At 46.5% G+C, this 24,153-nt stretch overlaps 1 protein-coding gene across 1 annotated transcript; it reads right to left on the bottom strand.

Moving 5' to 3' along the window:
- Positions 1-12,901: 12,901 nt before the first annotated feature.
- On the bottom strand, positions 12,902-20,322 carry LOC146188989 (uncharacterized). The gene is made up of 4 exons (XM_084605152.1): positions 20,262-20,322; positions 18,493-18,522; positions 15,226-15,627; positions 12,902-13,523 (listed from the first exon to the last, which is right to left on the bottom strand). Exons 1-4 carry the CDS (start codon positions 20,320-20,322, stop codon positions 13,261-13,263), a joined length of 756 nt encoding a protein of 251 aa, XP_084461278.1. The 3' UTR covers positions 12,902-13,260.
- Between the last annotated feature and the right edge of the window lie 3,831 nt (positions 20,323-24,153).

Below are 24,153 nucleotides of genomic sequence, written 5' to 3'. Positions count from 1 at the left end.
CTGTGACGGTATGCACGAGCGAACACAAAACCTTTGGATCGCTTAGAAATTCTAGTAGCTATCTATCGAGGAAGTTCGCAAATAGAAGTGCGCTAAATGTGAAGATAAAGCGTGTGACACTACAAATAACGCTGCATAACTGACGGCTGCGCGACAATGATGGCAAGTTACCCGCCGAGGTGACGCATAGATTATGATGCTCGGTGGCTAGATCTGAACTCTTGTGTACGAACCCGGTATCGAGGGTTATGTTTCAATAGAGGCAAAACGCAGACGTCCGTAATGTGCGATGCCAGTACAGGGTAAGGTACTTCAGGGGATCGATTTTTCGGTTGCCTGCCACAACGCCACATGTTTATCTGTTTCTACTCTCCCTCGCTGTTTTTCGTTTCGTTTGTGTACATGTTTCTACTGAGATATTAGGCAAATTCTGTGTATTTTCCTGCCCTCGAAATCAACCAATTTTTATTCTGAGAAGACATCCCGATTTTTTATGTTGTGGGCAGGAGTCTCTGTCTCAAGCTGGCCAGATATTTGATAGGCAGATATGCGATATGTGCAACGACAAATCCTGTTACAACGACCTAATCTCTGTATCGCAATCTGTTGCGTTAAATTCACACACACACACACACACACACACACACACACACACACACACACACACACACACACACACACACACACACACACACACACACACACACACACACACACACACACACACACACACACACACACACACACACACACACACACACACACACACACACACACACGCGCGCGCGCGCGCACGCACGCACACATACACGCACACACGCGCGCGCACGCACACATACACGCACAACTATATATATATATATATATATATATATATACCGGGTGTCCCAGCTTACTTGAACCAAGGGTTACAAAATAATATATTTCAGGTAGGTCAGTGAAACCAATTGCATACAACTGCCAGCCTGTTTGCGCACTACAGACAATTTTTTGTTTGGCAATTACTTAATTAGCTAATTATGTTAATTTCTCTAATTTTGTTAATATCGACTTTAGACCAGAAATGGGAATTGGAAAGTTGTAGAGCACCTTCAGAAACCCCCATTCCATTAATTGCTATGAAGAAAGTCTCACGTGTATCTTTTTTTCCGGGCTCAGAAGAAAGCCCGCGAAATACAAATAATACCACGTGACAAGCGCATTTGTGCGCCGCGATTGTGGTGCTCTCAGTCGGGGTTTGAGCGAACGAAATCAGCTGCAGCCGTGGCCCGATGGTCCTGTTGCAGCGGCAGGCAGAAATGTTGGCGATGGTTCGAGCGAGCTCGAGCTCACCCGTCGCCACCGTGATTTTGGCCAGGCCTGCGCACCGCAGCAGCCTACATCGCGACAGGCGGATGGCGATAAAGAACCGGCAAATGAAGGTGCAGCGCTAATTTTAGTCGAGTCATATGATGTCATCTCGCCCCTTTACCCAAGCCTGTATGCGCAGATTCAGTGGCTGATACCTTATCGCTCATCCGTTTTGTCGTTACGCTCGCTGATGAGAGAGAAGGTGATGCAAAGGCCTTGTTAGAATGTCGGTGGTGTCAGCTCGCCACTCTCGCTGCTACTGCACCGTCACGTGGGCCGGCTGTCTGACGCGGGCGAAGAAGCCATCGCAGGCATATCGGCCTGCCGCTTTAACGGGGCCAAGAAGACACGGCCGCAGCTGATTTCGTTCGCTCAAACCACGACTGAGAGCACCACAATCGCGGCGCACAAATGCACTAGTCACGTGGTATTATTTGTATCTCGCGGGCTTTCTTCTGAGCCCGGAAAAAAAGATACACGTGAGATTTTCTTTATCGCAATTAATGAAATGGGGGTTTCTGAAGGTGCTCTACAACTTTCCAATTCACATTTCTGGTCTAAGATGAATATTTCATAAATTAGAAAAATTAACGTAATTAGCTAATTAAGTAATGGCAACACAAAAAATTTCCTGTAGTGCGCAAGGCGACTGCCAGTTGTATGCAACTGGTTTTATTGACCTACCTAAAATATATTATTTTGTAACCCTTGGTTCAAGTTAGCTGGGACACCCGGTATATATATACATATATATATATATATACATATATATATATGAAGGAAAGAAGCCAACAGTCGGCGAGGCCAAGGAAAGCGTTGGGGATGGTACTTTATGTATTTCTTTTAATGTTTACTTGGATAATCGCAGAAATTAGTAATGTACTCTGTTTAGGGGAAAGATATTTAGACACAAAGTAGAAGAAAAAACAACGTGCCGATGGTGGGATCCGAACCCACGACCTCCGAATAACGCGTCCGGTGCTCTTCCAATTGAGCTACATCGGCCGCTATCCTCCCTGCTACTTTTCTTGGGTATTTATGTTGTCTGTATACGAAACTTGAGAGTGTTCACCAGCGCCACCCTCAGCCATAGCAGCGGACGTGGGATGTCCTTATATATATATATATTTTCTTCTACTTTGTGTTTAATTAAAGCTTTCCCCTATACAGATTACATTACTCATTTCTTTGATTGTCCAAATAAAACATTAAAAAAAAAAACAAAGTACTATCCCCAACGCTTTCCTTGGCCTCGCCGACTGTTGGCTTCTTTCCTTCATGTATTATAACGAGCACCCTCATTTCCCCTTAATTTGATCTGCTTGTAGCTTACGGGGGTCTCGGTTCTGGCAGTCTTGAAGCCATAGGTAGTGTAAGAGGGTTCTAGCACAGCTTTCGCCCTCGCTCTTGATCACGTTCTACGTGACGCTGGCGGTAACAAAGGACGTTCCACGTCCGCCGCTATGACTGAGGGTGGCGCTGGTGAACACTCTCAAAGTTCAGTATACAGACAACATAAATACCCAAGCAAGTAGCAGGGGGGACAGCGGCCGATGTAGCTCAGTTGAAAGAGCACCGGACGCGATATTCGGAGGTCGTGGGTCCGGTTCCCAACATCGGCACGTTGTTTTTTCTTCTACTTTGTGTTTAATTATATCTTTCCCCTATACAGATTACATTACTAATTTCTTTGATTGTCCAAATAAAACATTAAAAAAAAAAAGACAAAGTACTATCCCCAACGCTTTCCTTGGCCTCGCCGACTGTTGGCTTCTTTCCTTCATGTATTATAACGAGCACCCTCATTTCCCCTTAATTTGATCTGCTTGTAGCTTACGGGGGTCTCGGTTCTGGCAGTCTTGAAGCCATAGGTAGCGTAAGAGGGTTCTAGCACAGCTTTCGCCCTCGCTCTTGATCACGTTCTACGTGACGCTGGCGGTAACAAAGGACGTTCCATGTCCGCCGCTATGACTGAGGGTGGCGCTGGTGAACACTCTCAAGGTTCAGTATACAGACAACATAAATACCCAAGCAAGTAGCAGGGGGGACAGCGGCCGGTGTAGCTCAGTTGGAAGAGCACCGGACGCGATATTCGGAGGTCGTGGGTTCGGTTCCCACCATCGGCACGTTGTTTTTTCTTCTACTTTGTGTTTAATTATATATTTCCCCTATACAGATTACATTACTAATTTCTTTGGTTGTCCAAATAAAACATTAAAAAAAAAGACAAAGTACTATCCCCAACGCTTTCCTTGGCCTCGCCGACTGTTGGCTTCTTTCCTTCATATATATATCTATATATATATATATATATATATATATTTATATATATATATATAGAAAGAGAGAGAGAGAGGGAGAGAGAAAGAGAGAGAGCGCTGCGGCATATGAAGAACCTCCGGTCTAGCTGTACGCGTTAATTGCGCTCCAAAAGCGATAAAGATGGGTGACTGGTTCTCGAGTTTGCTGCTGTGAATGGAACGGATTTGCGGCAGCGCTCTGCAACAAGTGTACGTTCGGAGCACGTCATGATTGCACTCGCCGCTGGGTGGCTAGAAGACTTCGGAGGTTCTGTTTTACCAACCACCTAACGGTCTCAACAAAAGCTATGATTGTCGCCGGAAGAAATTTGTCTTACCGCTGCAACACTTTTAGCTGAACAATTATGACTTTTGCCAATAAATATGCAGCCAACTCTTACGAAGAACGCTACTCGGCTCGCCAAAATTTATGCCGTTGCCTAGCCTATGCGTAAAATGGTTGCCATTGGCGGCTCAGCCCCTAGTCCTTCATCACAAGAACTAACACGCTGTTCAAGCGTCACAACCGGCATGCCCACCTGTTAAGTTACACTCGCTCCTGTCGCTGTCTCTGTGAAGTTTAGAGTTCCACAGTGTCGTTCACAGATCCGAGCCCGAGAGCCTACGCGTAGCGCCTCCACTTGAAACGTCTGCCCATCATGCAGTCGCGTCGAACGTGTCTCGTGATGTGGCATTGCATGCGCTGCATTCATTGCCCAGGCGCCATCTCGATCGCCACCTCATCGACGACTCGAACCATGTATGGCAGGTCGTCCATCATATTCCATGTTTTAAATTCAGTACATCATACGGCATTGTATTCCAATTTGGTTTCATTGGACGAGCCAAAGCTGCGTAGTGAACTCTGCCACGTCTACGAGCACCGCGAAAGCAGCCCGGAGAACCTTGCCTCTGTCACCTTGGAACATCCAACAGAAAGTAAGCTTGGCAAGCTGATCTTTCCGGTGTTTATTGAACCTTGGCACTCGTATTTAAAGTTGGTTATGAAAACCACCTTATGCGTTACTAAAATGGATGACAACTCTCAGCGCCCCTATGGGTGTATAAGGAAATTGAATTGCTTATAAACAACCATATCAGAGGAAGATGCAATGTAGCGTCCAACATGTGTTCACGTTCTGATCAGTGCAGCATAACTACAAAACGACACCATTTGCTTTAGTGTATGGACAACTGCGCTTAAAAGTGAGAGGGACGAATAACACACGCGCGGTTTACGTGCCTGAAACTATTTGTGTGGTAGCCTTCGGTTACCGCCGCTCAACTAGGTTCGGTCCGTATGGTTTCACCAGCGTCCGCGCCATGTTTTTCATCTCTTCTTCCAATGGGCATGACCTTCGGCTTGCCAGACATGGATCCGAATCCCCCTGTCTGGCCGTGACGGCCTTGTCTCCGAGAACTAGACACATTTCAAATTCCTCAGCGCACTCCGCGTAGCGCGTTCGCCCGCTCTATCCGCCGTACTAAAAATTGCCTCATCACGACCTAGTACAGCACGTTTCCAGACACCTGACTGCTAACACTGTACCTGTCCAAAACATTGTAGAACTTTGCCGGGACCGTCATGTACTTTCTCTTATTTCCACACCTGCGTTTTTGACATCAGCTTTTAAGCAAATTTTATATATGACTCATTTTTGCACTTGGCAATTTCCCGGAGCATCCGACCAAATGCTTCAGTTGACAGACTTTACTTTTTCGCCTGACTAGATTTCAATTTCTCGAAGTGATCTGGCTTTCTTTTCCTTCGTGCCACTCATTACGCCCGCCGCCTCACAGGGTAACAAAGTGAGCAAGCGCTGTGACAAAGTTTCCCAAAAATCCTCTTGCTGCTCACGTATTCGCTCAAAGCTTAATGGGAGCAAACCAATTTGCTGCCCAGGTCTAAAGGGCCGCAAACGTTTCGTCTTTTTGAACCATTTCTGTTCTCCTGCAGCGTGTGCCTCTCCTACAATGCGAGCGCATTATCTCAGGTGCTTCATTTCTACAGTGTCTCTAAACTCCCACTCCTCTTTCTCTCGTTATCCAGTAGGCTCCTGTTGTGCTTTCTCTGTATAGTGCCGCCCCTCTTTCTCTTTATATTAGAGTTCCTTTTCCTCTTAAAGTTGAAGTTTCCCGCTTAGGTGATCGCAATGCATCCTGAAAGCTAATTTTTAGCCTCAAAGGGAATAATAGCCTTCAACATTTATCGTTTTTCGAGTTTGGTGGAGACATCTAGATGCAACACTTTCGCAAGCTCCAGATATTTTGCTTTGCGCAACGATGTCAAATCTATGGCTGTTCTGAGTGCTGCTTCCTCTACCGCCTACAATTGCTCTCTGGACATAACCCATCATCGACTACAACCACAATTACCAGCTCTCTTTATGCGCTAAAAAAGTCCCGGTAAGACTTAGTGGAAGATAGTCCCACGCTCACCAAACCTCACAGCCAAGATTCCATCGAATTCTTTCAGATTCAGGCAACCACTCATCACACACCTTGGATCGCTGCACTACTTTCATGTGCTGTTAGCTGGTCAGTATAGCGTTGACCGCATTTACCCAGTGGTGCCCATTGTCGTGACCCCGCCGGTGACACCCACCCGTTGCAGGATCACGCCTGGAACATCCCACCGTAGCCCATAAGTTGTTGCTGGAGGTTTGCAAACATGCCACCGGTGCCAACACTTGTTGCTGTGCGATTGCAAGTACCATAAACGTTGCCCTATCGACACTAGTTACCGCGGAAAGGATCGGCAGATGACGGCAAAAGAGGAGGCATCGTCTAGGAAAAACAACGTGTAATGCTGCATTACAAAATCAGCCAGGCTATCAGGCGTAATAAAGTATACACGAACACATGGCAAGTGTATAGATCTCGTCTATTCGGATGGAACGACCGCGCTTTTATACATACGGAAGTCAGGAAGGAAAGTAGGCAAAGTTTTTATTATTTGGTGTGACTGCTTTTTGGTAGAATTCTTCATGTGTAGTGGCTGTAAAAAGGTTTGTGGTGGCCTCGTCCGTCGTAGGTGGTGGAGCATCTTTCTAAGTTCGCCTTACAGAAACCAAACCTCCGAAGATTGCCCTCTGCTTTCCCATACAGGGGCTGGAGACCTTCCTGGCACGTAGCTACGGCCAACCAAATGATGTGAAACGCCACGGTGAGCTGTGAAGGCAGCTTTAGAAGAGAGCCTTCCCTGGGCAGGTAGCGGTCGATTTCTTCCCATCAGTCGCCGGGTAGGGTTCGTGTCACGGGGAATGCATAGCCACGAGGGCCTGCCTACCTACCTTGGTTGGTTTGTGGGGCTTAACGTTCCAAAGCAATTCAGGCTGTGAGATACGCCGTAGTGAAGGATTCCGGAAATTTAGACCACCTGGGGTTTTTTAGAGTGCACTGACTCCGCACAGCACATGGGCGCATTGCTTTTCGCCTGCATCGAGAAGCGGCCGCCGAGGCTGGATGCGATCCCGCGTCATTGGGAACAGTAGTCGCGTGCCGTAACCACTGCGCCACCCCAGCGGGGGCCCTGCCCGCCTGCCCGCCCGCCCGCCTGCCTGCCTACCTACCTACACCTGTCTACCTACCTAACCTACCACCTAATACCTACCTACCTACCTACCTACCTACCTACACACACATTCATATATATATATATATATATATATATATATATATATATATATATATATATATATATATATATATATATATATATATATATATATATATATATGTATATATATATATATATATGTATATATACCTATATTTATATAACACCCCGAACCCTTATATCCTTTGTGCGTATTGAAGAAACACGACCAGTATAAGCGAATGCAATGGCGTGGAGCGGCATTTCGTTTTTCCATTTGCAACACCACAACCAGATCACCGTACAGCCGTCTTTTAACCGTGCTTATTTGTATGCACCCTGAGTGGTGCAGGAGACCCATTTGGCTCCCACGAACGTACTTTAAAAGGCCTCTTTGAAACTTTTATTGGCGGCCACACATAATTCAGGATGGACCTTTGAAATATGATTTTGTACCCGGTGCATAACAATATACAAGCCTCCGATTTTGTATAATTCATCGGCCTGTTTGGGCGACCACTTTGGATGTATCGACATCAGATATGTGGACAGAGATGCAAATTCATTTCCATTGGAAATGTATGAACTTGAGCTCTAAAATAAACACCATAAGCAAAAAGGGACCTCTAAGTAGATTCTTCGCTGTCTCTCTAATAGATATGTGCTGCTGCATTAATGGTACACCGTACAACTGCATGCCTAGAGCAGTTTGTGTGTTTCAGAAACACTCTTCATGGGTGACAACTTATCGATCGATGAGTGTGTACCGGCAATTTCAGCATATAATTTTAATACGAGGCGGCGACAGGAGTGATCCACGTTCACATGCCTATTAAATGCTCTCATGTGCGATTCAAATAAGGCGAACCAAATTGAGCAGAGCTCGACTATGCGGTACCATTAACTAAATAGCGGGTATATTATTCTTTTTGCCAAAAGAACTCTCACCCCAATCAATGTTTCACTGCTTTTACTCTTTTGTCTTGTGTAAAAAGGAGAGCTACTCCAGTGTGTATGATATCTTTTGCATTCGCTGATAAGGGTAGCTCGTGCACGTCATGTCTTCTAAAACTAAACGTCCGTCGGTGTCATCTGACGTTGCTTTCGCCCAGCAACCATAGCAATCTACTAAGCGCCATGGCTGCGCCAAGAACCGACCTATTCGGGTCAATTGTGTTCTCTTTTCTTGATAAAGATAGATTTTACGCAAGATTTAAACAAAGTCCCCATTGCTGTGAAACTAGCAGCACAGAACACTAAAAATAGTCTGCTAGTTTTTTGCCTGTTATTTGCTAATTGTGAGAAATTTAAAAGCAAATATGAATACCTATCAACACAAAATATGTGTTCATACCGTGATTTTCAATCTTTGAAGATAAGAAGCCGATCGACAAAGTTACATTGTTAGTTATACAGAGGAATAGGTAATCATAATGTCAGTGTCAACAATGGAGAAGAATAACGCGACCTGCTTTTCACAAAACGTGATCTAACGCGGCAGACGCCACTGGGGTCCCAAACTAGGGACCTCCACCTAGTGTTTGTGAGGGTTGGCCCCTTCAGGGTCAGCTCATGCGTAACCTCCTGTATTTGTATCCTATACAAATGTTTTCCACCACCACCCCGATCTTCGTAAAAGCAAGCGAAACAATACGAGGCGAACACGGCTGAACTTGTCACAGTCCCTTTCGCTCGTGTGAAAATGGCTAGGTTAGCCGTGACAACATAACCACAAAAGAGTGCATCTCTGCTCGTTTATGGTGCCGCAGGATATCCATATCTACGATTATGCATGTGCCAAAACGTGTTCTAGCCACTGCTTATAAAGTATAAAACATTCTACGCGTGCAACCACCAATAAAAATGTTCTCGCATCAGGATGAACAAATACAGCTCACAGAGGTAGTTACGGACGTGGACAACCACATCCTGCATCTCTGGGAAGCACGCCGTGGCCTCACGCTCCGCTGGAAGCGTCAGAAACACAACAAAAAGCTGAAAGCTCGCATTGCGGATCTCACCCGGCAGGCAGCAGAGTACGCGGCCCAACTCGCTGACTCTAACTGGGTGGACCGTTGCAACACGGCGGCGAGGCAAATGTCGAGCCGCAACACGTGGCGGCTCTTCCGAGTCCTCATCAATCCAACACAGACACGCACGGAAACGCAAAAACACCTACACAAAGCCATGCACTCATTCCAAGGAAACACAATGCAGCTGGCAGTGGCGCTACGCGATCGCTACTTGTGCACAATTCAGGACCCCCGCGGATCGGCCTATTCCTATGCAGGCAGGGAAAACTCGGAGTTGGATAACCCATTCCGGCTCCACGATCTGCGGGCCAGTCTGGCCAAAATGAAGAAGGGCACTGCGCCAGGCAGGTACAAGGTCACCGTTGAACTTCTGGCGAACCTCCCTGACACGGCGCACCAGTGCCTTCTTGACTATATCAATGCAATCTGGACCGGGGAAACCCCCCTTCCCATTGAATGGAAGACGGCTCTCGTCACCTTTATTCCCAAAGCTGGGAAACCAATCGACACAGACAACCTCCGACCCATCTCTCTCACCTCGTGTGTGGGCAAATTGATGGAAACGATGGTGCGGGATCGGCTGTCTGAGTACCTTGAACAACACAACACTTTCGCGGACACCAAGTTCGGATTTCGCCCACACAGATCCGCACAGAATGCCCTGCTCCAACTCGATCGCGAAATACTTAACCCCATCACATGCACAAGATACGACAAAATCGTCCTCGCCCTGTATCTCAAAGGGGCATTCGACAATGTAACACACGAGGTCATACTCACGCACTTGAGTTAAACGCACTGTGGCACGAACACTTTCAACTACATCAAACAATTTCTCACAGACAGACTGTCTTATATCCGACTACAGAATCAAGAACACGAGCCTTTTTGCTCGGCACGAGGGGCACTCCGCAAGGCGCAGTGCTGTTCCCTCTGCTATTCAACGTTGCAATGATGTGCTTACCTGCTCTATTGGGTGCGGTCGAAGGGGTGCAGCACGCGCTGTACGCCGACGACATCACCCTTTGGGCCACGCAAGGGCGTCTGGGGGACATGGAGACCAGCCTGCAAACGGCTGCTAGCATAGTGGACCGCAATGCTCGCGGCTGTGGTCTCCTATGCTCACCGCAGAAATCTGAATTCGTGCATCTGCGCCCCACGCGCTCATGCTCCACTCAAACCAATCTCACCTTGCAAAGCGGTCCCATTCAAGATTCTAAAGAAATCAGAGTTTTTGGGCTCTTCATACACAACCAGAGACGATGCGACCCAATACTCGCCAAGCCCCGGCAGGTGGCGGACCAGGTGGGCCGCATGGTCCGCCGGGTTTCCAACAAGCGCGGTGGGTTACGATGCAAGGACGCCTTGCGGCTGGCGAATGCATTCGTGACCAGTCGAAACTTGTAGTCGACTCCCTACCTCCACCTGCGGCAACAGGAGGAGGATACTTTCAAATTTATTCTCCGCAAAATCATGAAACGAGCACTGGACCTCTCGGTCTCCACCTCTACCAGCCGTGTCATGGCGCTGGGTGCAGTGAATACTTTCAAGGAGCTTCGGGAGGCCCACCTCACCAATCAGTACACGCGTCTAACAAAGACAGAGTCAGGTCGCCGTCTTCTTGCCCGACTTCACATCCAACACACCCAACTCACAGAGGGGAGATGTCGCATTCCCGAAAAATGGAGACGCGCCCTCCATGTGCAGCCTCTCCCCGCCAACATGTCCAAAGAGGACCATAATGGTCGGCGCCTGGCGCGGGAGGAAGTCTTGGACCGCCATTATGGAAGCAAACCAGGAGTTTTCTATGTGGACGTCTCCGGCCCAAACCCTAGGGGTTGGGACACAGCCGTGGTCATCCACAAGGGCAAAACAGTAGATGGCCTTACGTTCAAGGCCCAGTCACCAACACACGCAGAAGAGGTTGCCATCGCCCTCGCAGCCTCTGACTCCTCCTCCAAATACATCATAACCGACTCGCGAGGGGCTTGTCGGAACGTCCAGCAAGGGTGGACTGCTCCCCTAGCTTACCGCATATACCAAAATTGCAGTCGAGATTCGGATCCCACGTACCGATCTCTCGTTTGGGCTCCAGGTCACCAAGGTCTCCAAGGGAATGAGGCAGCTTTCTCTCAAGGCATTTCCCACGGGACCCGACGCGGACCAGGATTTTGATTTCAGCCCAGTTTACAAATTTACAAAAATATGTGAATATTACAGATCTACGCACCAAACTCTTCCCACCCCGTGCAAAGTGCTGGGGAAGGCTAACGAGCGGGTGCTCCTGCGCCTGCTCACCAATACAATGTTGTGCCCGGCTACTCTAAAACATTTTGATCCGCAATTCGACGGGCTGTGCTCGCACTGTGGGGATGTGTCTGACACCTACCACATGGTGTGGGCTCGCCAAAAAAAAACCATCTTTGCCCCCTATCCCCAACCCCACCCGAGAGAACTGGGAGGCAATCCTGTCCGGCTGCCGCACCCTAGAGGCCCAAAAGGTCTTAACGCAGCGCGCCCGGGCTGCAGCAAACGCCAATGGAGTGCCTGTCTAAGCATCCCAACTAGTGTATATACCTCTATGTATTATAATAAATGTTTTCACCACCACCACCCTCGTTGTCCACGTAGTACATACTGTTCCTAATCAGAGCCCACACACCAAAGCAGCGCCAAAATACAATTATATGTCGTGAGGAAACTCAAAGTAGTTATTGGCGACCTTCGCGCAGGTACATCGCACTGGTATATGAGCTCAGCTTACCCGTAATGAAGTGTTTGCCGCATATTCGATGAGCCGGCTTCGGCGTCCATCCTTCGCTTTTCACTGCGGCCGCCTACTGCTTACGGCGACCTTCTCTGACGGGACACCTGTGGAAGCTTATTGCACTTCCCTTTATGTGCCTTTCGGCGCATGCCACGGCGACGCAGCTAGTCAGCATGGTGATTCTACTTTTTCCGAGCACGGAGCACCTCACCCCAACCGCGGTAGGCAGGAAAGTAAAACGTTGTTTTGCCTACCGGGCGAAAGTCACTGTCGACGGCAGCGCCACCGCATCTTCGTGACGTAGTCGGAGTGAAAGAGGCCTATAGAAGCTTATAACGTATAGTGCTGGACGAACGGACGTATTTCAAACCTAGACTCCACTTTCGCAAAGTTTAAGACCTATATGCCGTACGCGCTTCTGCACTCCAAAAGCTATTTAGAAGAGGCACTCAGTTTACCGAGTTTTCCATCGTACATCATGCGAAAGACGCGGGAACCAGGAAAGCTATAAGAAGGAGGAAGAAAAAAAGGCCCGTTTTGCAAATAATGGTATCAATCTTGGTTGTTCTTTGATGCCATAATTTAAAACCCTTTACTTTCTCTTTTGTTTCTGAATAAATTATTGTGTGGGAGATGCGGCCACCTACTTGCTTCGAGTTACAGTATTTAGTGAATAAAGCCTCATGGCGAAAGTCTTTGTGGAATCTAGGGACAAGCCCAGAGGACTCTTCGTTCCAACGTCAGAGTAACTCTGCGGAGCATAAAAGTAGCGGGGTTGTGAAAACGCTGCTGGCAATAGCTTTAGCGAATTACAAACACGAACGTTATGCTCGCCTAAAACATTTAAGCACGGTTAAGGAAAATGGAATGTAGCAAGAGGACATTTGACCAATAGCTCTCATTTTGTGGCTCTCACACGCATAACATCAATGGGCTTTTAACATTTCGCCAGTGCAAGGCCACTAAGCGGCATTAAGCAGTTTATGTGCAGTTTGTGCATTATTTATTAATTATGCTTTCGGAGCTCATCAAATATTTCCTTCTAAGTGGTATTCAGTGAAGCACGACAAAAAAGTGGATTCTCTGCAGTGTTTCGACTCATGACGCCAACAACACTATCACGTTGGTTCTGAGAAATGTATGCTGGAAAAAACATTTATTCACGTAAGGTGGCCGTCGTAGGGTACGGCATCTTTTAGCTTGCGTCCTCTTTTATATTTTCCAGAGTAAAGAATTGTCGACTATTCCAACAGCATCAGCTGCTGCCCTCAACCTAACATTGTACTCCTTCTTCAATAGACTTCGGATGTCTTGCTTGCATTTTCGAAATACATAGTCGGTGAATTTGTGCCAGACCTTTTCTGCAACGTCTGGTTTTCCTTTGAAAACACTGAAATTTTTAAACGGTGGCGACGATATAGTATTCACTACAAACTCTGTCACAAACACGGTCCCCAGCACCAGTTTCATTTCACCTGAAAAGAAAGAGCACCAATGAAAGAAAACATTTTGAAAATTTTGTTAGCGGCTATAGACGTTTTCCCGAACACAATAACTCTGCTGTCTCTAATCACGTTGCCTATACCGACAATCCGGTTTAGTCATACGCACAATGAATATCGACATTTTTTAAAACACCTCCTCGCATTCGCTTCAAGATTATTTACAATATGAAATAACCGCGCATCATTGGCAAAGTTATTGCACTGTGAACAGCGCGCGCGGTTATTCGCCTCTTGCGATCCTAACAACTCTGCCCGAAAATATGAACATCTACAATATTGTACCAGCCAAGCTTGCCACCTTCTTCAGTATAATTGGAGAGCAGGCAATATAGGAAAATACTTAATGCTAAGAAAAACATTATTTTTCATTGTTTCGAAAATGTGGGACAATTTTGTTATATCTGTCATTAGAAAGAAGGCTTTATAATATACCACATCACCGTTTCGCTGTCACTTCCGATTTTCAAAATTGTGGGTAGTATTTGAGATAAATTTTATATAGTTTAGTTTTTATTTTCGCTTAGAAGCAACAAATATTTGCATCTTTTAGCAGAAACACGTTCTTTCTTAGATGTACTCTTAGGCAACTTCACTCTCTTAGGCACTACTTCCATTTCAGCACTCCCACACTATGGAGGTGCACACTATTTGGATTGTGTGTAAATACCCCACAATGCTATGGTTCTCGTTCCATTTAATTCACTGGCTGCTTCTGCCCACTCTGAAGTTGCCATCGGTGAAGCTTATTCTATCGTTAGTCATAAAATAAAGGTAGACGTGGAAAGAAAATCTATTTTTTAATTTGTGCATGACATTTATATACATATACTTGCTGATTTATATAACTTTTGCTCATATCATGATTGCAATTACCTTTAGATAGTTGTTGTAGGCGCTTCAAATGCGTGACATAAGTGATGACAAAATCATCACAAAGGCACCAAATAATCGAATGTGATTTTAGTTACGTAAGCAAAGTATACACTGGACAAGCTTGGAAGGCCCCCATGTTTTCAAAAGTGTTAGCAATAAATTATTAAGTGTTTCCAAAAGGCTAATAATAATGAAGATAATTTTCACACACGTTTACAACAGAACCGCCTTCAGTAAAATAAATATCAAGACTATTATATATGCGAAAATGAATGCGCATTTAGTGCACTGTTCGCGGCCTCTGTCATCATGAGCCACAAAGGCAAACACTGTGCTGCCATTTTTTGCGATATCCCATATCAATGAGTTGCGTCCACTATACGAAAAGATAAAGCTCACAAAAAAAATGGAAGGTAAATATCATGTTTGCCTCCTTCATCGACTCGTTTTCATATTTGTTCCCAGAGCAAATTGCTGTGTGGCAAACCGTGGAAGCTATGATATACCGCCCCTTCTTTTTATTCATGTTAAGATAGATCGTGGCCCATCGCAGGAAACAAACGCAGTTTCCTGTGCTGTAGTGCATTTAATAACGTTACTTTCTCACAATTTACAATGAATGCAAATTGTCAAAACCATATCATTTACACTTGCAGCACATACTTTGTTGTAGCACATTGTCTAATACAGGTGAAATTTCGAGGATAATGATAATGCAAGTTCACAAATCGAAATTTTTATTATGTTGACAATTTTTGCTACCTCACGCCTTAGCGTGCCATTGCATACATTTACATACCTGAAATTTCTCGGATGTCAAAGTCAGCCGATATCTCAGCGGGACTTGTCCATCCAGTGTACGGCTCAAATACTGTTGTGATGTTGAACTTGTCTTTCACAGGTTGGCCGTAAGAAAGCTTGCCAGCATAAGTGGCAAATGAGCCCGAGACGGGGAGAATGCAGAATGCACGCTTCCAGACATTGCGGCGGAACTCGCAGATATTACTGCTGGTGTTAAACAGCTCTGTGCTGTTCATAACAAGAGTTCCGTCTGTCAGGTTGAATCTGTACCGCGTGGCTTTTTCGCTTTTGTTGAATGGGTCCTGAACCGAGAAATAATGATCTGGCAAAGGCGGGAATGGCTTGGGCAGGAAAAGGCTACCTAAAAATTTGCGCATCAGACTCTCCTTGTAGTCGGGACCTGCAAATATGAAAGAAACAGCCGCTACGCATTCAGAAAGTTCTGATTTGATCCATTGTTTCTTTGAGATTGTTTGCACATATTTTTGTTACAGCAGCACGGTACGCCTACATTGGTTTTGGTTTTGACTGCCAGAGAGCCAAGTATTCTTTCTTACTCACTTACAATATTCCAATAAAAAGCAGAAATATTTTTCTATACAACTGAAGATAGATAATGAGGAAAATGAGAGGTTGCGCCCATAATGCTAGGTTAAAAACACACGGCCGATTATTTTTAAAGTAATAATTTGCTCATTTTGTTTTCTACGTTTGCGTATTCTGCTGTGAGATCAGTTGCATTATACACCATGTGGCAGGACAGATTTAAATTTTACGTCGCCATCCCTTTCCCGAATATCTACCGTGAAATTATAGTGCTACAAAGTCAGCCCAAACTGGAACCCAAGTGATAGAGCGGGTAGTCTCTAGATTTAGAAGAGCCCCTATCCATGTAACAGCCAAAAGGGGTGCATTTAACAGCCGAGAATCGAAACACCTTTCGATCCACTTTGGCATGTCCGGCCGGGTCCTTTCCAGTCAGTATCACTCGAGGTTTAATGGCTTCAGAAAGCCTAGTGACACGCATGCTTAGCTTCTATGTTAGCGTCATTAGTAGTGCTCGTCTTAGCCCCGTCAGGATGGAGTTGTAATTCAGACCAACGGACGATACACATGGCCAGAGTTTTCGTGTGAATCAATTTCATAAATAAAGCAATGGGAGTAGCGGCTGCGGTCGGGACCCGCACAAGACGCTCACTACCTGCAGCAAAGTCATACTCCGGGCGGCAAGAGTCATGACCGTGGCATCTTAGCGCTTCTAGGAACATCATCACAATTACAAATCACCAGCACTGCCAAAGATACCTGAAGTAACGAAGCCATCTACTAACTCTGTTTGGTTTGTCGTCTCGGGCTGCGATTGCATTGCAGCGCTATAACCTAATTAATGCACCGCCTGGTTAATGTCCCTCCCCTTCAACATCGATGGATGCCAATACCGTTGAGTTACAAGAAAAAATTGAAAGCTCTTGTTTGCATCAGATAGTGCTTTCTCCACCGAACGGGTACCACGTCAATGTCATTTCTTGTTTCGTACCGCTATTGCAAGAACTTCCTTGCATCGTGAGGTCACTTTGATACGTTTTAATTTATTGCATCGGCAAAACCAAGAAGCGTACAAAGTTGGCATGTAGATGACGCCTCAGCCTCCAGAAATGAACGCAGACACCGGAAATACCACAGCAGTACCTACTGCGCTAAGTCGTCGTATGAAATTTTTTTGTCTGCGGCCCGTTCTATTTAGCCGGCAGAAACCTGGGGCTCACTGTCGCCACACTGGACTACGAGTCCCAACTTTTGGCATTCGATGTACATAAACGATTGCTTGCATTCAAACTTGCAACACGTAATTGCATGAATAAGGTAAATAATTGAAATAATAATAGGTACCCTTTGTCTTATTCGAACAAAAGGAAATATTTGGTGTGCGAAAGCACTGCCTCTGCACAGTTCCCCTTCGAGTGTAGACAAAATAACGTGATAAACGAAAGAGACGGCACTCCTTTGGCACGCCTGACACATGTGCGGCCCGAAACTTCCAGCGAGTGTGTGCACAGACAGTTAGTAAGTCATGACTTGGTGATTCTAGATGTTCCGTTGGTAGTAGTAACCGTTGCGGCGAGTCCCGACGCTCAGTCGGCTAAGTTTCAAATGAAGAGCTGCTCATGCGTAGGGGTCCCTCGTGTGGCTTTTTCTCGGCGCTATACTGACGGCTCTTTTCGCACTTTCCGCGCACTATTTACTTTTACTGCCGCCGTCGCACCCAGTTAGATAAACCTCTAGCTAGGGCACTACTTGTTGCATCCTGTACAGCGCGTCTGGACTGGTAACAGTTAGGGATAGGTTTTAATGAACAGTACCTCAGTGATCGCATATTCGCTGATGACAGTGCGTTTGTAAGGAACTGAGAAGACGGACTGCTACGAGTGACTTAACAAAGGGAAGGAAAATGGTAGGCCTAAAAATTAATATGTAGGAGTACAAAGGGTTGTTCAACAGCTTTGTAAAAATGATAGCAGTTTGCACTAAGGCGCGGGGCGGTTGCCTTGGTAAGGGAATATGTCTTTAAAACAGTTAGTAGCTGCGGACCCGGACTACGAAATGAAAATAACTAGGAGAATCAGACTGGCATGGACATATTTGGCAAGTACTCTGAGATCGTGAATAGAGGATTACCGGAAAGCCCCAACACGAAGGTGTACGGAAGCAGTATCTCAACGGTACTCACTGATGGGCAGAAGTGTGGAAGAGAAAAAAAAAGTGTTCAACTTCCGTTGAGGATACTGCAGAGAACAATGGGACAGAAAATGCTAGGTTCAACATTAAGAGACTGGATGCGTGCAGAGTAGGCCAGGGAAACGACGCGAGTTTATTATATTCTAGAATAAATCAAGGAAACAAAATGGTCAGGGTTGGGCAATGCAATACGAAGGTAATGAACAAGCCATCAATTAGGTTGACAACTGGAGTTCGAACGAAAAAACTATAGCAGGTAAGGCAGAAAGTTTGGTTAGCGGAAGCGGAAGTCTATGCAGCTAGCACACAACAGTGTATAATGATCTATAGGAGAGCCGTTCGCCCCGAAGTGGGTATTGGTATTTCTACAGTAACAGAGAAAAAGAAATATCAATTTAGTATGCTTCAAGTGTAAGATTTAAGTATGCACATGCTTCAAGGACGGGGCTCGTCAAAAGGGTTATTCGGCCTTCCCGGAAATGCATGCAAATCATCATTACAATAGAATTTAAAAACTAGTAGATCCTACCTTTCAGCCTTTTTGAGGATCCATCCCCTCCTATAAAAGAAACAATTTGCATAGTAATCTCCGGTCAATAATTATTTCAAGTAGAAGACAGGTCAACCTTCCAAAGCAGTTAGCTTGTTTTATATTCCAAAAGCATTACGTTTTGTGCGTTTTATAAATGAGCAATAATTCTTCCAAGTAGAGGACAGTTACACCTTCCAAGGCAGATGATTTTATATACCACGAACAAGCGCGGTGTGTCTTTCAGTGTATTTAGGCGGTGCGTCAGTTGCATCTAAATTTATTAATTCGCATCACAAGGCGTGAAAAATTGTTTAATATTAGAAGTGCGACAGTTTGCGCCACCAACCCGCCATTTTATTATGCACAACCAAAGGAGCGCAAGTCTCTCCTGCAATCAAAAGTTCAGACAACTTTCAATGAATATAACAAAACAGAAACAGCATCATGCTAACACAGCACGAAATTACCTGAGAAAATCATAAGTAGAAGGCACAAGGCAAGCTGTGCACCTGTAAAAGAACGTTTGGTTCAGTGACGTCTGTTGTGAACGCTTCCACGTAAACAATTTCAGCGTATATTTCTAAAGCATGAATTTCTTTTGGTAGGCAATTATCGTTATAGGGTGTACAATACAAATTTAAGTAATGGCATCATCTTTACAAAGCTTCGACAGCATGGACAGCACAGTATATTTATTAATGTCTTATATGACTCAGGAGATGCGAACTACGAAGGCAGACGTTTGCTGTGGAGCCTGTCCGCGACAGGGAATCCGTACTATGTGTTCACAAAAAGTGGTCCCAGTTACAAGATGCAAGCGTCGATAGGAAGACGCCAAGAGCGGTCGAACACTGGTGTAATGTCGCGCCGCAAGATCGACGACGTTGCGTTCATTACCACACATGCATGAGCACTGCAACGAATGCAGGCCATGGAATAGATCTTTTCCAGTGTGCGCAAGAATCGCAGTATTATACCTAAGAACTTCCCTATAGCGGTAATATAGCGGCGTCTGATATACGTGAGCAGCAGTAAACCTAAGGCTTTTATATTTTCCTAGTGCAGGCTCTGCAAAGTTCTGTGGTTTTTATTTACTGCCGTTCTGCACGAACGTACTCCTATGAAAACAGATTTTTCTCGCACTCTTACTTTAAGCTTCCGTCACCTTCAGCCCATTTTCACTTCGTTAAGTGCAGCTCTATCACGCCGCCTGTTTCAGATGTTAGCCAAAAAATACAGCATCCCATTTACTCTAAATACATGCCAGGCAATGTTTATTGTTGCGATTAAAAAAGAAGTTTGTTTATTAGCATCAGCACTCTATCGCAACCCTTTGGCACAAGAAGAGGTTTCCGAAAGTGCTCTGCAAGTATGGTAACTCTAAATGCTTCATTTAGCGGGTTTAACGTCCCAAAGCGGATCAGCCTATGAGAGACTCTGTAGTGGAGGGCACCGGAAATTTGCACCACGAAATGTTCTTTAAATTGCACTGACACCGCGCAGCAACCGGGCGCCTTGCTTTTGGCATCCTTCGAAAAGCGGTCGCAGCAGGGACTCGATCCCTCAATCTTGGGTCCTGGAGTCGAGCGCCGTAACCACTGCGCCACCAAGGCGGGGCGGTAACAATAAGCTATCTTCACAAAGGAAGCAGGAAGGAGCATAAAATAAACTTCATGGCTTATCAAGTACAGAAAAGATATTCAATTTATATTTTACTTTACTACTACCTCCTAACGCGGTTCCTTCACGAAGAGCAAATGACGAACCACTTTCTTGATAAGGGTGCAGAAATGGCGCAGGAAGGGCAAACACCAGAGCAAGGGTCATGCCTAGAGCAAAGAGCTAACAAAAATGTAATAAGAAATGTATTCAGCTTCCTTTTACAGTACTCCGGTCTAGCATCATCAAAATAATCACTGAATATATCCGCTTCAGGCAACGAACTACACTAGTTATGAAGTTTGTTGGAAAAGCGCAGTCAATGGGAACGCCACTGTTGGAAAGGCGTAGTCAATGGGAACGCCGCTCCCGAGTGATGTATCTGACAGCGTAGCCAGGCCAAAAGTACGACGGTTTATTTCTAGATCAAGGGTTATTATATAGTCAGAGGGGTGAGGGGAAAGAAGGAAAGAAAGAATGAAAAGGTTGGTGCCGTTGCCGGTTCATAGATGGCGATAGCATCGATTGGTGCCGTTGCCGGTTCATAGATGGCGATAGAATCCCTTCCTCCTAATAACCATAGCGATCCACAGGTTTCTTGACCCGGATAGACCTGCGCAGCTGTGTCTATTGGGGAGCAGGGTCTGCGGGCTCTGACGTGGATACGTTGTTCTGAATTGCCAGCGGGTGGTCCACTGGTTCTGCTGCTGGACTGTCTGTGCCCGTGAGTGTGGATCCCTCGACGTTGCGCTTGCGTATTTGATCAGCATGACGACGGACCACCACATTATCCTCCGTCTTGACGGTGACTAGTCGAGCTCCTGCTGTTGACTTCACCTTTCCGGGTGTCCACTTGTCACCAACACCGTAGTTACGGACTAGTACAGGGTCCCCCGGAGCTAAACTCCCGCTGGAGTCGTCCGACTCTGGTGTAGCTGCTCTGCTCTGGACAGGTTTGTTCCTGAGAGGAAAACACATGTCAAGTCTGGTGCGTAGTCGATAACCTAACAGTAACTCTGAAGGTGATAGGCTCGACTGCCTTGGGGCATTCCGGTATCGACACAAAACTCGTGCGAGTGCGGTTGAGAGATCCACGCCAGGCATCTTCTTTAACCCATTCTTAACCATTCTGACCGCGCGTTCTGCCAGCCCATTGCTTTGTGGGTGGTAGGGCGGTGTTCGAATGTGGGCAATGCCAATCCTGTTCATGAATTCGGCGAAATCCGACCCGGTAAAGGGCGTGCCGTTATCGGTTACTACAGTACGTGGTAGTCCGAACTGGCTGAAGAGCGTACGCAACGCGTTTACCGTGCTGCTTGACGTTGCACTCGAAAGTGGAATGGCCTCGATCCATTTGCTGTGGGAATCAACCACGATCAGCAGCATTTTGTCCCTGATAGGTCCAGCGAAATCGAGGTGCAATCGGGACCATTTTTCTTCTGTAGCTGGCCAGTTTACTGGTTCACGTGCTGGAGGCATTGGTAAAGCCTGGACACAGTTTCTGCATTCATCGGCTATTCGGCTAACGTCCCGGTCGATCTCCGGCCACCAAAATTTGGACCGTGCTACCTTCTTCATGGTGCAGACGCCCTGATGGGCTTCGTGCAATATCATCAGCAGTCTACCGCGCGCCTGTTTGGGGACTACTACACGATGTCCTCACAGTAGGAGGCCATCCTGAACAGATAATTCATGTCGCTTTTTGTAGTAATGCAACATCTCCGTGTTACCGGAGCAACATGCTCTGGGCCAATCCTCCTGGACGTACCTGCGGACAAGTGCTAGTACCACGTCCGTTTCTGTGAGTGACCGCTATTCTTCTATAGTGATGGCCGACTGGTCCCACTGGTCGATGGCGAGGACAAACTCTGCGTCTCCTTCCGGTGCGGTCTCCGTTTCCTGCAAGGTTTGAGGTAAACGGCTTAGGGTGTCCACGTTAACCATCATTTTTCCGGATTTGCAATGCAGCTTGTATTTGTACGCTCCCAGCAGAAGAGCCCATCTTTGTATTCTCGCGGCGGCCATGATGGGGGTCTGACGATCTATTCGTAGAAGGCCGAGCAGTGGCCGATGATCCGTCACCAGGGTGAACTCCCGGCCACGGAGGTAGTCCCGGAAACGTGAAACACCAAAAACGAGAGCCAACGCTTCACGTTCGATCTGAGAATACTTCTTTTCGGCCGAAGTTCAGGTCCGGGACCGAAATCCGATGGGCCTCATTTCCCCATTAATCCGATGGAAAAGTGCCGCTCCCACACAGTGAGGTGAGGCATCGCATTCCAAAAAGTAGTTCGAGCTTCGGATTGAAATATGTCAACACAGGGGCTGCGCAAAGAGCCTTTTTCGACAGTTCGAATGCTGCTTGTTCTTTATCGCTTCACATCCACCTGGCTCCTTTCGTCAGTAGCTTATACAAAGGCGCAAGTAAGGTGGACAGGTTAGGGAGAAACTTATGGTAGAAGGTGATAAACCCAAGAAAGGCACGCAACTCTGTAACATTACGCGGAGAAGGGGCTAGTCTGATGGCGTCGATGTTCTTTTCAACCGGGTGCAACCCGTTTTTATCAATACCTTGACCGAGATATGTTACTGCTTGCTCGGCGAAGCGACATTTGTCAGCGCGCAGCTTAATGCCATTTTCCCTGAAGCGTTGCAGTACTGCTTTCAGGTTTGAGTCGTCTTGGCTCTTGTTAGCTATCAGTACATCGTCAAGATCGACCTGCACGCCGGTTAACTCTTGAAGCACGGATTCAATTTTCCGCTGAAAGATTGCTAGAGCAGAAGAGATTCCAAATGGTAGCCGATTGTAGCAGTATAGCCCTTTTTGAGTGTTGATGACGGCCAGTTTCCGCGACTCCTCGTCCAACGCTACCTGGCTATAGGCGTCTCGCAGGTCTAGCACACTGAACCGTTCTCCTCCCGCTAAATAGGCAAACATGTCGTCAATAACTGGTAGCGGGTATTGCTCAGTCTCACACACAGGGTATAGTGTGGCTTTAAAATCTCCGCAAAGGCGCACTGAGCCGTCCTTCTTCAAGACGGGAACAATGGGTGTGGCCCATTCCGAATATGGTACAGGCGATATTATCCCTGCTTTCGTAAGCCTATCCAACTCCTGTGAAACTTTTTCTTTGTACGCAGAAGGAACCTTCCTTGCCTTGAAAAAAGCAGCGTCTGCGCCACCGTACGGAGGGACCATATCTGCGATGTACTGCTATCACTGTCTTCCGATTCCTGCCGCTTCTGTGCTTCCACGGTACCAGTTCTGTTACGCTGTCAGCCGCTGAGCACATCTTCTCTAGATGCTAGATGTGACTGAAGGACACCGGAATGACTCTCCTGCACGTAAAGGCGCAGACTAACGTGGCCAGGACGGTTCCGCCAGCTGCCCATCAACCTGCCGGGGAAATTCTGAACAGCTATGCTGATCTTTTCGGCGAGGGCACCGGACTCTTGAAAGGCCCGCCAGCACAGATTCATCTCATGAGCGGAGCAACCCCCAAGTTTTTCAAGGCAAGGAAGGTTCCTTTTGCGTACAAAGAAAACGTTTCACAGGAGTTGGATAGGCTTACGAAAACAGGGATAATATCGCCTGTACCATATTCGGAATGGGCCACACCCATTCTTCCCGTCTTGAAGAAGGACGGCTTAGTGCGCCTTTGCAGAGATTTTAAAGCCACACTAAATCCTGTGTGTGAGATTGAGCAATACCCGCTACCAGTTATTGACGAAATGTTTGCCAATTTAGCGGGAGGAGAACGGTTCAGTGTGCTAGACCTGCGAGACGCCTATAGCCAGGTAGCGTTGGACGAGGAGTCGCGGAAACTGGCCGTCATCAACACTCAAAAAGGGCTATACTGCTACAATCGGCTACCATTTGGAATCTCTTCTGCGCCAGCAATCTTCCAGCGGAAAATTGAATCCGTGCTCCAAGGGTTAACCGGCGTGCAGGTCTATCTTGACGATGTGCTGATAGCTGAGAAGAGCCAAGATGACTCA

The sequence above is a fragment of the Amblyomma maculatum genome, chromosome 5 (assembly GCF_055883805.1).
Source record: "Amblyomma maculatum isolate TAMU_Amacu chromosome 5, ASM5588380v1, whole genome shotgun sequence".
NCBI classification, from domain to species: Eukaryota; Metazoa; Arthropoda; class Arachnida; order Ixodida; family Ixodidae; genus Amblyomma; species Amblyomma maculatum.
The sequence above is the reverse complement of the archived record's forward strand: the minus strand, read 5'-3'. Positions and strand labels throughout refer to the sequence as shown.